General features: G+C 39.4%; 1 protein-coding gene across 1 annotated transcript in view; it reads left to right on the forward strand.

Annotated features, from left to right (window-relative positions):
* FAM135B (family with sequence similarity 135 member B) overlaps nt 1-17,929 on the forward strand; it is a 211,968-nt gene that overhangs the window by 167,587 nt on the left and 26,452 nt on the right. The window contains exon 8 of the mRNA XM_054818307.1: nt 16,787-16,940. Within this exon, the coding sequence (XP_054674282.1) occupies nt 16,787-16,940 (154 nt within the window). The remainder of the gene's footprint in view (nt 1-16,786; nt 16,941-17,929) is intronic.

Here is a 17,929-nt window from a genome sequence, read left to right on the forward strand (position 1 = left end):
ATTATCTGAGTGATGGAACTCTCTGAGCGACAGAATTATCTTCAGTAAAATAGCTGGGAAAGGAATGGAAATTGATTTGTCTTACTAGGTTTTTACAACAAACCTTGGAGTGGGACCTTGCAAGAGATCTTCTGTTGATTATTTTTCACAATAATGGACAAAATTCAGGTAACCTGAAAATTAGCATATTTAAAACCAAAAAAAGGATTCTTTTTTTCTCCAGTTTTATAGACTACAATAGCTGGCATAACGCATTGCTGGAAGGTGCTTCTGTGAACTTTGTAGGATTTGCCACAATTGTGCAAAATGACAGAACTGACAATTCCTACAGTCCTTGTTCAGAAAGAATGGGTACTATGAGGGCTGTGGCATAAAACAATATTTGGGCAAATTAAGGAAGACTTTGCCTGAAGGCATGCAATTTCTGAAGTTGTCAGGGCTTACGTTTGGATTTTCTTTTCTTTGTTTACCCCTGTCTCCTCAGTGAGTATTTGATACTTAACTATGATCAGCTGCAAAACACAAGACTTGTTGGACTTCTGTTCTGATCCAGTTTGACAGAGTCTATACAAATCGGCGTATTTTGCTCACTACTTTGGGGAAAAATGAGAAGTCAATCGTGAACCAAGTAAAAAGAGAGGAATATGCAAGAACATTTGCAAATAATAATAAAAAGTAATAGTGCTATCAATAGAGACATGATTTCTTCCCACCTGCATATGACTCATAGGAGCCTACTTGGTAACACTGTGGCTCTGTAACAGACTGAAAGAAACAATAAAATAAAAAAATCTGCCTTAGTAACGAAATGTCAAACTGCTTAAAAGGAGGAACCCATAAAGGTTGAAGTAATTTGTCACTGCCAAAAGACAACTAAATATTTCCTCTTTAGCCATTGTTTGACAATGTTACTAATGCTTAAATTTACCAAGCTGAGGAAGAGATCAGAAATAGTGTTATGATTGTTCTAATTTTTATCTCCATTTGTGAAGACAAAGATAACTAACCAGCATGCAGCAACTGCTCTGTTTATAGAGATTTGCACACTGAATTCTGGGCAAAGCTCTCAAATAAATAGATTTGGGTGGGCATAGTTGGTGCCATATTCCTTCTCTCCTAGTAGACTCTGTGTGATCAAGAACTAGAATGACCCACTGGCAAGCTATTTTCAGATAATACGTATTGTAAAAGTCATTTCAGAAGCCAAGCCAGTGGGAGTAGAATGACAGGATTCAAAGTGATCTAGGCCACCTGCAGAAGTAGTCTGAAAAGCAAATGGTGCAATTCATAAACATCCTGTTCATAGGAAGGAATGACAACATATCACAAATCCCAAGAGGTTCATGTCCCTGTACTCTTTCTATTAAAATAATTTACAAGTCTTCTTGGTTTCTTGATGTCACCATAGAATCATAGAATCATAGAATGGTTTGGAAGGTATCTTAAAGACTATCTAGTTCCACCCCACCTGCCATGGGCGGGGACACCCTCCACTAGACCAGGTTGCCCAAAGCCCCATCCAACCTGGCCTTGAACAATTCCAGGGAGGGGCCATCCACAGCCTCTCTGGGCAACCTGTTCCAGTGCCTCACCACCCTCACAGTGAAGAATTTCTTCCTAACATCGAATCTAAATCGACCCTCCTTCAGCTTAAACCCAGCTGTGGGTTGTTCTTGCCTCTGCTCAGCTTATAGGTAATGCTGATACATAGTCAATAGGCTGTACCAATAAGCTCACCTTTCAATTCAAATACATTTCTCTAATCCAAGTTATTGCTGTGTATAACTTGGTTGTGATTTGTGTACCACCAGGGTACCAGAACTTCCTGGCTGGTATCTTTTACTCAGCCTCCAGATTTGGAACATAGTCTTCAAAATAAACAATTTTTTTTTGGCTGCAGTAACAGTAAAAATCTATCCTTTATCTTATGACTGGACTGATGTTCCAGTGTTTCAAGTAATTAACTCTTCCTCCATATATGGACATATTTATATCCGAGTATATTTTTATTTTAAGAGAGTAGCAGATGCAAAGTGGTTGGGCTTTTTAGGCTTAAAATGGCAGCTTCATGTGCTGCTGTCTCAAGGTCTTCAAACAACTCAAGCACACTTTGTTGGGAAATTTCACTAGGCCCAAGTTAAGTTTTCATTGTCATTATCTGCTGGATAAACACAGTGAGCTTGGTTGATATAGGTAGATTTCTTGAATGAGACTGTTGAGTTGATCCTGTGCTTAGTGGCAGGGCCCTCTTCCTCTGATTCCAGTGATAATACTCCACCTTAAAAATGGGACTCATCAAATGTTTGGTGACTGTGATATTGAATTTTGACGCAACTTCTGTGAATGTTATGGAAAGACAAAAAAGGAACCAAATTTCAGAAAGCCCAAATGGAGTAGCAGTGGGCAAGTGCAGTGCGCCTTGGGTTATTTCTCAAAACTGAATGACGTGCAGTGTCATTCAGGATGCAGTGTCAGCCTAGTTCTCCTCTTATATGTTGTAGCACATTGGTGTGGTGGGTTGACCCCGGCTGGACATCAGGTGCCCACCAAAGCTGCTCTATCACTCCCCTGCTCAGCTGGACGGGGAGAGAAAATATAACGAAAGGCTTGTGGGTTGAGATAAAGACAGGGAGAGGTCACTCAGCAAATAATATCATGGGCAAAACAGACTTGAATTGGGAAAATTAGTTTAATTTATTACCAATCAAAACCAGAGTAGGATAATGATAAATAAACCAAGTCTTAAAAAACACCCCACCTTCCCCCACCCCTCCCTTCTTCCTGGGCTTAACTTCTCCTGATTTCTCTCCCTCCTCCCCCCAGGGGCACAGGGGGACGGTGAATCAGGGTTGCAGTCAGTTCATCACACATTGTCTCTGCCACTCCTTCCTCCTCAGGGGGAGGACTACTCACACTCTCCCCCTGCTCCAGCGTGGGGGTCCCTCTCATGGGAGACAGTTCTCCACCAACTTCTCCAATGTGAGTCCTTCCCACAGGCTGCAGTTCTTCATGAACTGCTCCCGTGTAGGTCCCTCCCATGGGGTGCAGTCCTTCAGGACCAGACTGCTCCAATGTGGGTCCCCCACGGGGTCACAAGTCCTGCCTGCAAACCTGTTCCAGCGTGGGCTCCTCTCTCCATGGGGCCACAGGTCCTGCCAGGAGCCTGCTCTAGCACAGGCTTCCCACAGGGTCACAGCCTCCTTCAGGTGCATCCACCTGCTCTGGCGTGGGGTCCTCCACAGGCTGCAGGTGGATATCTGCTCCATTGTGGACCTCCATGGGTTGCAGGGGGACAGCCTGCCTCACCATGGTCTGCTCCAGGGGCTGCATGCCTGTTTCTCTCACATATTCTCACTCCTCTCTCTGGCTGCAATTGCTCCTGGTATTTTTTTTTCCCCTTCTTAAATATGTTATCCCAGAGGCTCTACCACCGTCACTGATGGGCTTGGCCTTGGCCAGTGGCGAGTCCATCTTGGAGCCAGCTGCCATTGGCTCCATTGGACATGGAGGAAGCTTCTAGCAGCTTCTCGCAGAAGCCACCCCATAGACCCCTGCTACCGAAACCTTGCCACGCAAACCCAATCCAATTGGTATGCCATTTTCCAAACAAGCAGGACCAATACTGTGGTCAGAGGTAGGAAGGAGTGATGCGATTGCTGAGTTCAGTCCACCACCTTTGTGTGAAACCGTAAAATAGGCATGCATTATAGTAGGTTGGAGTATATCTTCCATGCGAACATCCTCTCTGCATCCTACTGTTTACCATTCCCCAGCTTAAAAAATTGCTATGGCATGATACAACACTTGGCAATTTACCTACCTTCACAATGTACAGATAAGTTTAAGGTATGTTTTAATTTGTATCTGTAGCACATTATCAGGGTGTGCAAGGTCTGTTATGGTGATTATGTGACAAGTCTTGAAATGTGAAGCCACAATAATTAGCTAACTTTCAATCACTATTAAAAATGTCTTTAAAAAAACAAAAAAAAAGGAAAAAAGTGTTTCATTTCACTTTGAACAAGGAAATACTTTCTTTCTAAGTTGACCTAACACGGTCTTTTTTTCCCAGTTTGGGCATCGAACTGTAAAATCAATTATTCCTGTAGCTCTAGTCATACGTGAACAGAGATCCAAGCTTGAAGTCACTTTCTTTCTGGCAGTGACTGGCAGTATTTAATAGAGCCTGGCATTTCTAAATAGGAAGCTGTGGTCCTCGCTGTTCCTTTTATTAAATAAAGAGCATTTCAGAGCGACCATTTGCTCTGGGTCTGTGCATCATAAAGCCACACTGAGCCAAGTAGTTCGGTGCATGCAGTATGATAGAATTTCACTGTATTTAATAACATATGATGCCAAACACTATGAGAGAAATGGCATCTGCAAGAGAACTGGTTTCAACTTAATTGTTTGTCAGGTCCAAACTAGCCCACATGCTCCAGCAAAGTAACTTCAGTTGGCTCTTGTATCAGCCATGGCCATACCCTCCCTTCCCATGCAGGGAAGACTGTGAGGACAACACAAGATGGAACCTTCACTTCCCTACACACCTCTTCACCTCCATCTCAGGTCCCTCCAGTTCCTGCTTTTTCTCTAAGTTAGAGGATTTCCAAGCCCACACTAAACCCTGACAAATGCTGTGGGTCTGGTTGTCAGCTCCTTGGAGCCAGCAGTTACCGCTGAGTGAAGAATCCAAATCATTATGTCTGAAACATTCGTACTGTTTGAGGGAAGAAAAATATCTATCTAAATTCAGGATGTCCCATAGTTCTCTCCCTCTGCCTGCACCTGAAAAGAGTTGCTCAGATGATCTTTCTGAGCATTAGTTTTCTCAAATGTAAAACACAGAAAATGGTACTGACTTATTTATGATGCACTTCAGATTTTATAAATGACAGCCACTATATAAAAACAGAGCCTGTTAATCTTAGTGTGTTGTTTTTATTGCCATTGATATTCCAGTATTTCCAGGCTGACATAAATATAACCCCTCAATTAAATCCTAATTCTTGCTCCAAAAGCTGGAGAATTAAAAAAGTAAATTAAATTAGAATCTGTGTTACCTCTAAGCCCTAAAATGTCACAGTGCACTAGGAAAGGACAGTTCAAAACTGTATAAATTACTTTCATTTTTTTTTTTAGTAAGCGTTGGGGTGGAATTTCCCTGCACGTCTCTGAATTGTCTGCATCTAAGCTTCTAGTTTAATTTTCCTTCATACAGAGTTTGTGGAAAGGAAGGAGCATTTCTACAGAATTATGCATTCTAACATCAAAATTTGAAGTAGAGGGAATGAACTATGCTCCAAAAATGCCTCTTTCTCTAAGTGCTATGAAGGGACTCCAGGGTGATAAGCTGAGCTGGACATGTTTACAGTCCAAATATAAAAGTTTTGCTAGCAACTAATCTCGCCATTCCTATGTGAGAAAACTGGGTTATGTTAGAGCTGTGATCATTGCTGTCTATGTAATTAATTGCAAACTTTTTAAAATAAAACTATTAGGATGCTATAAAAACCCGTGATGCACTTATTTATTTACTTATTCATGTATTTAATATCAGGCAGTACATAACATTGCTGCAAAGAGCAAAATTCCTCTTCCAGCTGCTAACCTGCATGATTACATAGCATCAAGCCATGTATACCATAGCCAGAGCAGCAGCTGAACGTATCCTTCCCTGTTGCTATATGTAAAAGTTGAAACAAAACATTTCTGGTACTTTCTGTTGTCCTGAATGTGAATCCTAATGGCACAGTTGCATTACGCCACTGAACAGTGTCTCCTTCTATATGTGTGAGTGTGTACATACAGGTGGGAGAGACAAAAAAAAATGTTAACAAATGTCCTTTTAAAACTTGACTGGTTTTATACCTGCTGCCTGCAGCGATGTGTGATAACAAGGCAGTTCTTCAGCTCAGGGGTCCTTGTTTGATCGCAGCAACAGGAGGGGATTTGCTTTCCTTATCTGTGAGTAAGCAGCATGAACTCTCTTTAATCAGAAAGGAAAATTGTCCTGGTTTCAGCTGGGATAGAGTTAATTTTCTTACTAGCAGCTGGTGTAGCGCTGTGGTTTGGATTTAGGATGAGAATAATGTTGATAACACACTGATGTTTTTAGTTGTTGCCAAGCAGTCAAGGACTTTTCAGCTTCTCACACTGCCCTGCCAAAGAGAAGCCTGGGAGTGCACAAGAAGCTGGGAGGGGACACAACCAGGACAGCTGACCCAAAGTTGCCAAAGGGATATTCCATACCATATGACATCATGCTCAGTATATAACCAGGGGAGTGGGCCAGGAGGCGGTGTGGCTCAGGAACTAGCTGAGCATTGGCTCTGGGTGGTGAGCAGTTGTGCTGTGCATCACTTATTTTTATTCTTTTATCACCACCACCACCACCACCACCACCATCATCATTCTCTTCCTTTTCTGCCCTATTATACCATTTTTATCTCAACCCACAAATTTTCTCACTTTTTTTTCCATTTCAATTCTTCCCCCATCCCACTGCAGGGGGTGGTGAGAGAGCAGCTGAATGGTACTTAGCTGCTGGCTGGGGTTAAACCACAACCACAATGTACTAAGGCCCTTTTTGATGTCTCTGCTGTGTTATTTTTGTTTAGGAGGTCAGAATTTACACTATGTGTGTGTATGTATTTATAAATATTAAAATGACATATAAAGACCAGCTTTTATATCTCTCTCTCTCTCTTCATCTAAGCTGGCCCCTTTTTTTGCATAAACAATTACTTTCAAGCGGTTTGAAAATCAACCACTGTTTTTTTTTCCCATAAAATAACTATGTAGTATCATCTCTTAGCCAAAGGATACTTCAGTGTTTGTTCCCTACACAGACTCTTAATAATAACAAGATGAAGATATGGGCTAATATGTGTCATTTTCATACATATATCCAACAGAGGGAAAGGAAAGCATATGACTTTTTTCATGCCAGATGATTCAGTGCTCATCTTGGAAGAAGTATGCCTCCTGTCAGACACCTGCTCTAACTTTAATGAGATGTCTTCCCCAGTGCTTAATTTACTGCTAAAGAAATGTTTTTATGGCCTTAATTTTCCCTATGGTGATATATAACCCTAGACATCAGGTGGAGGAAATGTAATTTTTTTCCTTCTTCCTCCTCATCATCAGAATTGTTTAAAGACTTCTATAGAATGTGTCCTTTTACATGAAGAGCCATCATGATTGCAGAAACTGGTGATGATACATTAGGATGTAATGACCTCCAGACACTAGGTTCAGTTTTCAAAGTGATGTGGAAAAGAGATTTCAGACAAGCTGAGGAGATTTCAGAATTTGTCTTCATTTCTATTGAATAGAAATAAAAAAATTGTGAAATGTCATCTAAAAAAAAAATCTGAAAAAAAGCCACAACAAACCCAAACACCTGTGCATGGTAGAAAGCTTTTTGTTTTGTTTTGGACCTTTAAACTGTATGATATACTGCTATCTGAACATGTTGTTGATGAAAAAGAAAATGAAAAAAAGGCAGGATTTTTATTTTAAGTGAAAAATCAAAATTATTTGTTCTAAGAGTGTCAATACAAAACATTTGGAACATTGTCAGTGCTTTACTAGATTTTTCTCCTAGACAAACTTTAAGGGAAATCAATGTGACCTGTGAAGCATTTTCATTTTACTAAAATGGTATTTTTAGATGGAAACTTTCCTATCAAATACTTTCTTGGCCACTTCTTCTTTCTCAGCCACTTGTAATTGAGAAACCTACGGCTTGTGTTTTGAACAGTAACTTATACTATTGAAACCCTGAGACACAGCCATTAGAGCTGACCAGGATAATTCTTTTCTACCTGTTTAGAGGATGGCTCTTTTTCAAGCCTAATGGTTCCTGTTTTTCAAGGGTCTCAAGTCAAATACTTTCTTCCTGCTAATTTTGTACAAAGTGTAAATTATCACTGAATCTGACTCCAGTCTCACATATTTTTTCTACTGCATTACCATCCCAGTGATTTTGACAAGGTAACTCTAACTTTAAGAGTTAATATAAATGTCAAATTATATCTTGTATTTATGAAATACCAGCCTACATTTTCTTACATAACAGATTTAGAGAGAGGCAAAGCATAAATAGTTCCATATATTGTCAATTTCTTTCTAACTATTGTCCTTTATTGACACTTTTGATTAGTGTTACTAGTGTCATATAAATCAAAGGTAAATATGATACAGTTGTTTTATTTTTCTTTTATTTTAGAGCTTTGGGTAATGAACCATCATATTATATAGCAGACTAGTAAATCAATACAAGCAAGACAATTTATTAAGTTGATAGAATATACACATTCAAGTGCATCCTAGTCCAATATGTCTATCTTGCATGCTTGGTTCTAACTTTCACTTTCTTTGATGGAAGGTACTTAATCTTCCCAGTTTTCCATAACTGTTTCTGCCATAAGCATATTGTCTTCCTATTAGTGGATATTAGAGGAATGAGGATTATAGGAGCTGGCTTATGTGGCTGTCACCCACCCCTCAAAAAAGTTCTGTGTTCACAGATCTGCTGCTGACAGATGGAGAACACAGAGATGTATTGTTTTTCCACCAGATAGGATCAAGGTTTGTGTACTATGCCTGTTATATATAGTCTACAGTCTTTCTGTTAGATAAATATTGAAAGTCCCTTTTCTTTCTTGGCTGCCCGTTGTCACCACACCTTTAGTCTTGGGGACTTTTTCCTATTCTCTCAAAGAAGGCTAAATTCAGCTACCACTGAGAAAACTTGCTGGGAGCACTGGCAGAGTGACACATACACAGACACCATGATTGCATATGCAGTGTTTGCTGACAAAACCAGGCTGAGGAGAAACAGCATGTCACCACAGAATGGCATCCACAGTTTGGCCACTGTGGACTTTCATGTCTTTGACCCATATTATAGTTTCAGATTTGCCAATAATTTTTCACTGTCTGGCACAGGGATCTAGAAGTTATTTTCTACTAATGAGTGAATTAATAAGGGGGAGTTGTTTTGGTTTGGTTTTTTTTCCACAGCTGAATGGAAATTCAAATATATATACGCATACGTGTGTATACATATGGGGGTTTTTGTATATATCCCATATATATTCATAAAAATATTCTTAGCCGAAATGCAGGATTTTTCTGGGTTTATTTCTTTCTCATGAAACATTCTCATTGAAAGTACTTCATTTGAAATCATCAAGGTACCTCTGGATTTCATGTAATTTCTGCCATAGGAACTGCTTTGGGGCTCAGAAGACATTCTTTGCCTCTTCAGTCTTCTCTCAGAGTTCAATTTAACATATTTACATGATAACCTCTCTAAGACCAAAATAATTTCTGACATGCAACCAGTTTCAGTAAATAGGGTAAGAACTTGCCCTCTCCCACCACTGGTGCCCTGTGCTCAAGCTGTAGATTTTATATTCACAACACTGATTTGTTTAACAGGGATATATCATATCTCCCTCAACATGCATGGTCATGTCTGCCCCTTCACATGAAAAGGGAACATCCGTGGCTCTACTATTGATTTCTCAGCAAGAAATAAAAAAGGAGGAAGAGAAACAAAGGTCAGGAGAAATGAAAAACTAAAATAATTTTAGTAAATCTATGTTTGCTCTCTGTCTCTGTGGAGGGCTAGATACAGTACACCAGCTGTTTTTATTGAGGTCTCTGTCTTAAATGCAATATAAGTAATATGAATATTCTGGAAATTATGCTTCTGAAAGCATTTGTCCATTTCTGTAAAATAAAGCATTTTATTGTACATGGGAAGAGCTATCTATTTAAGTTATAAACCTGTTATAAATATGAAGATTAAGTTAATCTCATAGTTCTAGAATAGTAAGGTATCAGGGTTGTGTCTATATGGACACTCGGATGTTAATTTGCTGGTGGTCTAGGAACCCCTCAGTTTGTCACCTACATGGATGAAATAACGGATCAACCTGAGAGAAGATGGCAACAATTAGGACCATCATTAACTCATTGCTGTAGAATCTTTCTGGGTGGGAATTTTGATCAGACCCAGAGATTCCTCCAAGCAGCTCCTAGAAAAGCTGACCAGTACAACTTGTATACTTTGGTGAAGTGACAATCATCCTGGATGGTCAATCTGGCTGTCCCAGAGATTCTGCTGGGTGGTTCCTGATGCAAAAGCGACCTAACTGAACACAGATAAGATGCTTGTGGATGGTCAATAGGAAGTATTCCTGCACACATCTTTCTAGAACAGTCTTTCATAAACAGTTGAAATATTAATGAGATATTTTGTATGTAGTTTAAGATACTCAATAACAATGGGTGATGCATGTGCTGGAGTGGTCACACAGGACCACAGCCCAGCTGGATATAGGAATTCAGCAGAACAACCGTTGGCAGAGTCTCCCCTTATCCCGCTGAAGATCACTGTAAGGACCCTTGCAATGGAGACTTGCATCATCCTCTAGACAGCAACCGTCCTGTTCAAGAGATTGGATTCCTATATAAGTGTTACCTGATGCAAAGATCCAAATAAATTAGGGTTTATTTGTTTGTTTGGGGCTTTTCTGGGGTGTGTGTGTGTGGTTTGGGTTTTTTTTTAACAAAGATATAAATATTTGTGAAAGAATTAACAAGTATAAGATAATTGGCATAATATAAGCTGCATGATACAACTCCTGGTTCTTTTTGTGCTTTGCCTTTTTTAAAAATTATAAAATACAAATATCTCTTTGTCACTTGTATTTCTACACATGTGAAAGAGTATTCTTCTGCCCGTATGCTTCAATCATGTACATAATTACCAGAAATTGTTATCTTTAAATCCTCTTTTTTTTTTTTTTCAAAAAATTATAATGAGGTATAAACACTAATATATTAGCTCAAGCCATAAGTATAATTTCATTTCCAACCACCAAATAACAGGAAATATCCTATCCTAGAAAACAGTCTCCAAAGTACAGATGAAGAATCTCCTTGGTCAGTGAGTTTGAAGCTAGAATAAAATTTATGTTAGGTGACCAATATGGGCATGCCGACAAATGGGAAGACACTGTGCTCTCAGAAACTGCATTTATCTTGGGATGCTGAGATTAGTTCCTCTGTTTCAACCAGTTCTCTAGATCTTCACCAGAAGCAGGAGAGGTAGGCTAGTTCTGTCTGCTATGAAATACTGCTGGAGCCTGCAAAACCTGTCTACTTAGTCTGGAATGGCTTTTTAGTATCTTAAAATTCTTCACAAGTAATTTGAATTCGAATTTGAATTGTGAAATGCTGTTTTGAATTAGGTTGAATGTTAAGAGTCTAATTTACCAACTGTTAGTCCTATTGTTGAACATTGCACATAGTTAACATAGCTTCTGAAATTACTTTAGTACAAAACAAATACAAGCAACTTACTGTATATTACAAAGCGTAAAATCCAATTGGTGCCTTTTGATATTAGATGGATTTAGTACACTGGAAGTGGATATTCACAAATTGTTCTCTGCATTTGAATAATGAATTGTCATGAACCTTATTTAATTACAATGTTTGCTTTTCTCAAGTAATTTTTCTTTCTCTTATTATAAAGGAAAAGTACATTTATAAAGTAATACACTCTAATTATAGGAGAAATCTGTTGACTCAAAGAGCATTACACAGGAAACCTATTCATTTAAAAGGCTGATTTATTTAAATGTATTCGGCAGGGATATTGTCAAGAATGTTTAGTTTGTTTGGGGTTGTTGATTTTGCAGGCTATTTTACTTGGCTGGGTAAATCTAGAAGAACAACATCTTAGAGGGCAGATGGACGAGCGACAGTGATGGTCCAGTGTTGGGATCTAGCTTTGCAGAACATGATCAAATTGAACTGAAGACTTCTTCACATTTCCAAAACACTAGGCAGTTGTTTTTATCTGGAATTTAACTACGTTTTTCTTTATGTCATCATTCCTCAGTAAACTGAGGAACGGAGAAAAGAAGGCTATATGTACATGATTTTTGATGACACCCTGTAAACATACCTTAAGTGATATATCCTTTTTTGATATAAGGTGTACCCTTAGGTGCTCACCTGACACTTAGGAAAATTAGTTTCTCTGTGTCGCAAATGAGAAGCAAGGAAATACGAAGCATTTAGCATAGTGTGGCCAGGAGGACTAGGGAAGTAATTGTCCCCCTGTACTCAGCACTGGTGAGTACTGTGTTCAATTTTGGGCCTCTCACTACAAGAAAGACATTGAGGTGCTGGATTGTGTCCAAATAAGGGTCTCTAGACCTTTTGCCAGCAACAAAGCTGGCGAAGGGTCTAGAGAACAAGTCTTATCAGGAGTGGATAAGGGAACTGGGGTTGTTTAGCCTGGAGAAAGAAAAGGAGGCTGAGGGGAGACCTTATTGCTTTCTACAACTACCTGAAAGGAGGTTGTAGCCAGGTGGCGTCAGTTTCTTCTCACATGTAGCAAGGGATGGGATGAGGAAACAGCCTCAACTTGTGCCAGGGGAGGTTTAGGTTGGATATTAGGAAAAATTTCTTCACTGAAAGGGTTGTCAAGCATTGGAACAGGCTGCCCAGGGAAGTGGATGAGTCACCATCCCCGGAGGTATTTAAAACATGTGTAGATGTGGTGCTTAGGGATGTGGTTTAGTGGATGGACTTGGCAGTGCTAGTTCTACAGTAGGATTCGACGATTTTAAGGGTCTTTTCCAACCTAAATGATTTTGTGATTCCATGATTTTACTTTCAAGTATAATACATTCAGTTTGATGCCTCACTTCTAGTTTGGGGAGCACAACAAAACATCTTCTATAGGAGATTACACAAGGTACAACCTTATCAACCTCTTTGTCTATAGTTTTCCAAATCTAGAACTCACAGGACTAGTTCAGTCTCCAGAGTTGGTAAAACTTTTCCTTCTCTTGAGGTCAGTAGTTGTAGGTTTTGGTAATATGCCTACCTCTCTACTGGTAACTTGCTCAGCATAAAAAGGAATCACATAGAATCACAGAAATGGTTTGGGTTGGAAGGGACCTCAAAGATCACCTAGTTCCAACCCCCCTGCCATGGGCAGGGACACCCTCCACTAGACCACGTTGCCCAAAGACCCATCCAACCTGGCCTTGAACACTCCCAGGGATGGGGCATCCAGAACATCTCTGGGCAACCTGTTCCCAGTGCCTCACCACCCTCATAGTGAAGAATTTCTTCCTAATATCTAATCTAAATCTACCCTCTTTCAGTTTAAAACCATTACCCCTCATCCTATCACTACATGTCCTTGTAAAAAGTCCCTCTTTTTTACAGCTTGCTTGTAGGCCCCTCATCTCATTTCTGAGTTCATCAGATAGATACTGGAAAATAAACTCATTTGGCAGCTGATGGGACAAATTTTTTTCCATCTTGGGTCCAGACAGTTGATGTTCTTTCAAATATCCCAGGAACAAAACAATTCTTAAAACAATTCATCGCAGTATCTTCCATTATCAGCATTATTTGCAGTTGTTTGAATTGTTTTCCTGATTGCCTCTTTTTCCCATCATGTGTTGGCTTTCTTGATCTATTTTGCCTCTAATGATGTTGGCACAATGGAAGTCATCCTTTCCTCTGGTGTCAGTGCTGTTAGCTTCTGTGTTGTCATCCATCTTTTCTATCAGAATACCTTTAGGTGGTAAGTCTTGAAGTGAAGATTTGTTGGGCATTCATTTGCTCCCAAAATTGTCGGAAGTAGAAAAGGGCAAAAGCCAGAAATATGGTCTACTGTTACAGACAGAGAGAGTCTTGGAAAAGGAAATTAGTGCAGATGCATTTTAAAACTAACATAGAAATACCTGTCTACCTGCCAACTAATGATATTTAAATAACAGTAGACCAAAGGAATTAACTCAAAAGGTTATGAGAATCTTTACAAAAGAAACTAACATGTACTTTTACAATGGATATTGCAAGTCCAGGGCAGCCATCACGCTTTGTGCAAGCTGGGATTGTCAGCTTCAATATGCACTTTTGTTTTAATAGGAGTTTTGTCTTAATCAGAAGTAAACCAGTATCTGTCGTCCTGATTCAAGAAACCCAGAGCTCTGAACACTTTGTAGCTGTTTAATGGGTCATAGACACTGGTTTTCCTGACTGCTAGTTTTACGGCAGGTTTTTTCCTTAGAATAGCATGTGCCGTGTTTGTTACTGAACTTGATTTGTTAGCATTGCAGTCTGAATCCCTGTTTCAGGCTATAACTGAGCAAATGGGGGACCACTAAATAAAGGCACAGAAGATGCAATTAAAATAGTGAATGTGGAAGGTTTGCAATCTTCAGGCCATCCCAAAGGAAGACATTTCTTGACATTTCGGAGCTTACTGAACAGTGACGGATAAGCTGATTTAGCTGCAGTAGTTTATAATACCATCATCTGACAGATGCCTGCCCTGCTGGGATCCCTGCAGACAAGGATGCACAGACCTTAGTTCACATTAGTTTAAACTGTCCCTGAGGTGGGTTTAATAATTGTTGTTATGTCCTGTTCTGCATCATGTATGTGTGTGACAACTTTCAGAAGAAACAGTCCTGTGAGAGCAGTAATGTCTTTCAGTCACTGAAGGACCAGAAATTCGGAGCTTGGTGGTTTTTTTCTATCACATTCACTTTCCACCTTGACAAGATGATTTTTCAAATGAGGCTGGATGTTCCCATTAAACAACGGGGTTTCAAAGTTGGTTGCCGTCTAATAGAGTTTCATCAAAATGCTTTGGCTTAATGATATGGCTTCTTACTCATGCACAGGACAGCCTGGACTGTGCCTGCTTGGCATTGCCTTGAATTGCGACCGTGCAGTGCTGTTCCTCCCAAGCAATGGCATTCTCAAAGCACAGCACCTTTCTTTGTCACAGATATTTCTCCCAGAGAGCTGGGACAGGAAGAGAAAGGAGACCTGTGAGCAATCTTTTCAGCCCTCTATGCACACATGTGTATCATCCATATCTTACAGTTATTAGAGGGAAGTTCACATTTTGATGGATAGCAATGCTAGAAGAAATTTAACTTGTCTGTTGTGATTGTACTCAGTGCTCTTGATGAAACTATGAAATTATCTCACATTCTTCCTTCTGCTCGTCAGTGTAGCATTTAAATGCCAAAGCAATTTTTGCCTAAAAAAATCAGCAATGGATTATAAAAGAGGACATTTTTTCATGACACTGTATATCAATCCACTTCCAATTTTCTGTTGTTTCCAGCAGCATTTCTTTATGTTCCCTTTTTCTATATTCCATGGTGAGAGTGAAATAGATTCATGCTGAAGCTGGAGGTTTTGAAACCTTCCAAGAACAACCAACTCCATCAATTATCATCAGCCATTTCTCTGTGGGTCAAGATGGGCAGTTGCCTTTGTGTCTACCACAGAATGCTAGTTAACACCTTAAAGATTTGCATGACAAAACATCCCAGCTCAAGCTAAGAGCTTTAGAGAAGTCAAAGGAAGAACAACACAGGAGATGTATTGGGGAGTCTTCACTGTTGCTCCTGGGGATGTATAGCTATTTGGACTGTCAGTGTCCAGAAAGGCAGTCAGTACCTAGCTAGCATGTAGGAATGGTATTCTTACCTCAGCAATGATCAGCAGTGGACTATGTTGCAGATTGTTCATGTTTCTCCATAGCCATGAAACAGTGAGAGTCCTATCCTGGTGCCTTGTGCAGCCCATATGATGTGAAAAGCAGATCTAGATGTATTCTCATTTTACCTAATATTTCATAGAGTTCAAGGACAGAACGCCTAGATGACTTTCTCACTTCTCTGTTTTCATAACCCTTTTTTCTTCTGCAATGCAGATAACTTCTGTTTGGGGGAACAACAACCAGATATTACCATTGATTGCAAGTGCTCACACACCTTTCCACTGCATCACTGGATAAAATTTGTAAAACGCATACAGAGACTTCAGAAACATGAGCTGTTACTGATAGTTGTCATACTACTCCTTGCCAACTCCATGAAATCCTGGGCACAAAACCACACTTTAATAAATAGTTTTATTTTAAGTCTGAGCAGTGTAAATTTCAAATATGAGTAATTTATACAAGTGGGGGTTTTTGACAGTGGTGAAAACTTTTGATTTATTACACCTTAATGCAAACTCAGCTTATGTTCTAAGTGTAAATGTGTTGTTTGGAAATTTTTGTGTTAAACATGCTGTGATCTATCCAACCACACCTCCTCCCACAAGAGATATACTAATCCAGACGTTGATCCTGGAGTACAGAGTAGCTCATATTAGTTGTTAGAATAAGAATGCCATCTGCATTTTTTTCACTAATACTCATAACAAAACATATGATGATATCATCAAGCTACAACCTTTGCAGAAGTGGTTAAGAGGATATGAGGAAAAAGGAAAGTGAATGTATCCATCTTTATAGTCCTTTCCACCTCTCCTTCTATAGCAGAGAAGATGTTTTTCACAGCACTATCTACGTTGTGGGGAGGCATCGGGTCCACAGTGGGACATGTGTGAAGGACAGAGTCGGACTTCTTCTCTGTTGGATTGTTTGGACTGAGGGTCTTTGTACATGTGACAGCGTTGCTGGGATCTAATAGTTTTGGTATGATTTGGGCAGAATGTACATGTAGAATGAGATACTGCTGTGGTTACACATCTAGCTAATTAGGTGGCTAGGAGGTAGGGATGTTTAAAATCTCTCTTTGGTGTCAACTGCTTGATTAGAAATGATAGGCTGCCCACAACTGGATTTTTGTGGAAACCTCAAGACAAATGGAGACCATGCATTTTAATCTCTGTATTGTATTTTCTTGATATTTTTGTTACACAGGGCAGCTTTTATGTCCCATCTGAAAACTGCATGCAGCATGCATACAAATGGCATAAGGACCTCTGTCTTCTGCTCTTCAATGCTCAAAGAGGACTTCACATGTACTACACCCTCATAATGAAGGAGATCCCTGATTTACCACAGCTGAAGTTGGGTAAGTGAACAGACATTTAAAATCACTGAATATTGTACAGTGCTGCTTTTTCAATACACATTTTAGTACAAAAATTCTTGGGCTGTTCTGAGATTTTAGAGGATTTTTGTCCCTGTTTTCTGATTAGTGTTTATTTTGGCACACCATTAAAGATAACTGCTGTCTCAGATTATGTAAATTCTTTTATAGAAACTGAAAATGGCCTGATGTGTAGAAGGGTAAAATTTTTTGATAATTTTTCCAAAATACTTGTCTTTCTGTGATTTTTTGTCTCAGTTGCTTTTTAAAGACTTGAACTTCCAGTTCTGAATTGCCATGAGATCTGGGGAAGATTCTAGCATTTCTTTTTCCTCTCGAGCAAACATTTTTTTAAAAACTAAAAAGAAAAATCTGAAAGGTGATATGAGTGTTTTTGAAACATACTCCCTCATTTACTCTTTGCAATATATTTCTTCCCTGCCAATTACATAATTACATCTTGCTTTTAAAAATTATTCTGTTTTTCTTCCTAATTCAATTGTTTAATAGATTTTCTGGGTTTGGCAGAAGCATTTTTTTGGCTGGTCAGGCCTGTTGGGACCATTGTACAAGTGCTGGCTGGCTGGATGTGCGGGATGGAGCTCTGTAATTTGTGTTTAGTCATGTTTGTAATGACAGTATGAGCTCCTGTGAAAATGAGGCGCATCCCTGACTAATTCCTGCTCTCCCACCTGTTTCTTTGAATTCAAGGAATGTGGCTCATGATTTCACATCTGTGGTTTTGTGTCTTTGTATTTCTGTATACAGGTATTGAAGTTATCGGTTTGTTGCAGAAATAATTATATTAGGAGAGTTGATTGCATTGGCCAGCAGATTTAAAAAGAGAGCATAAAACATTTTCCTGTTTCACTGTATAGTGCTTGTGTACAAGAGCTCTCAAACATAATACATTGTGCTCTACAGACTTACGAGCTTGATAGCTCCTATTTTCCACTTCATGGATTGTTCCC

The sequence above is a fragment of the Grus americana genome, chromosome 2 (assembly GCF_028858705.1).
Source record: "Grus americana isolate bGruAme1 chromosome 2, bGruAme1.mat, whole genome shotgun sequence".
Lineage (NCBI taxonomy): Eukaryota > Metazoa > Chordata > Aves > Gruiformes > Gruidae > Grus > Grus americana.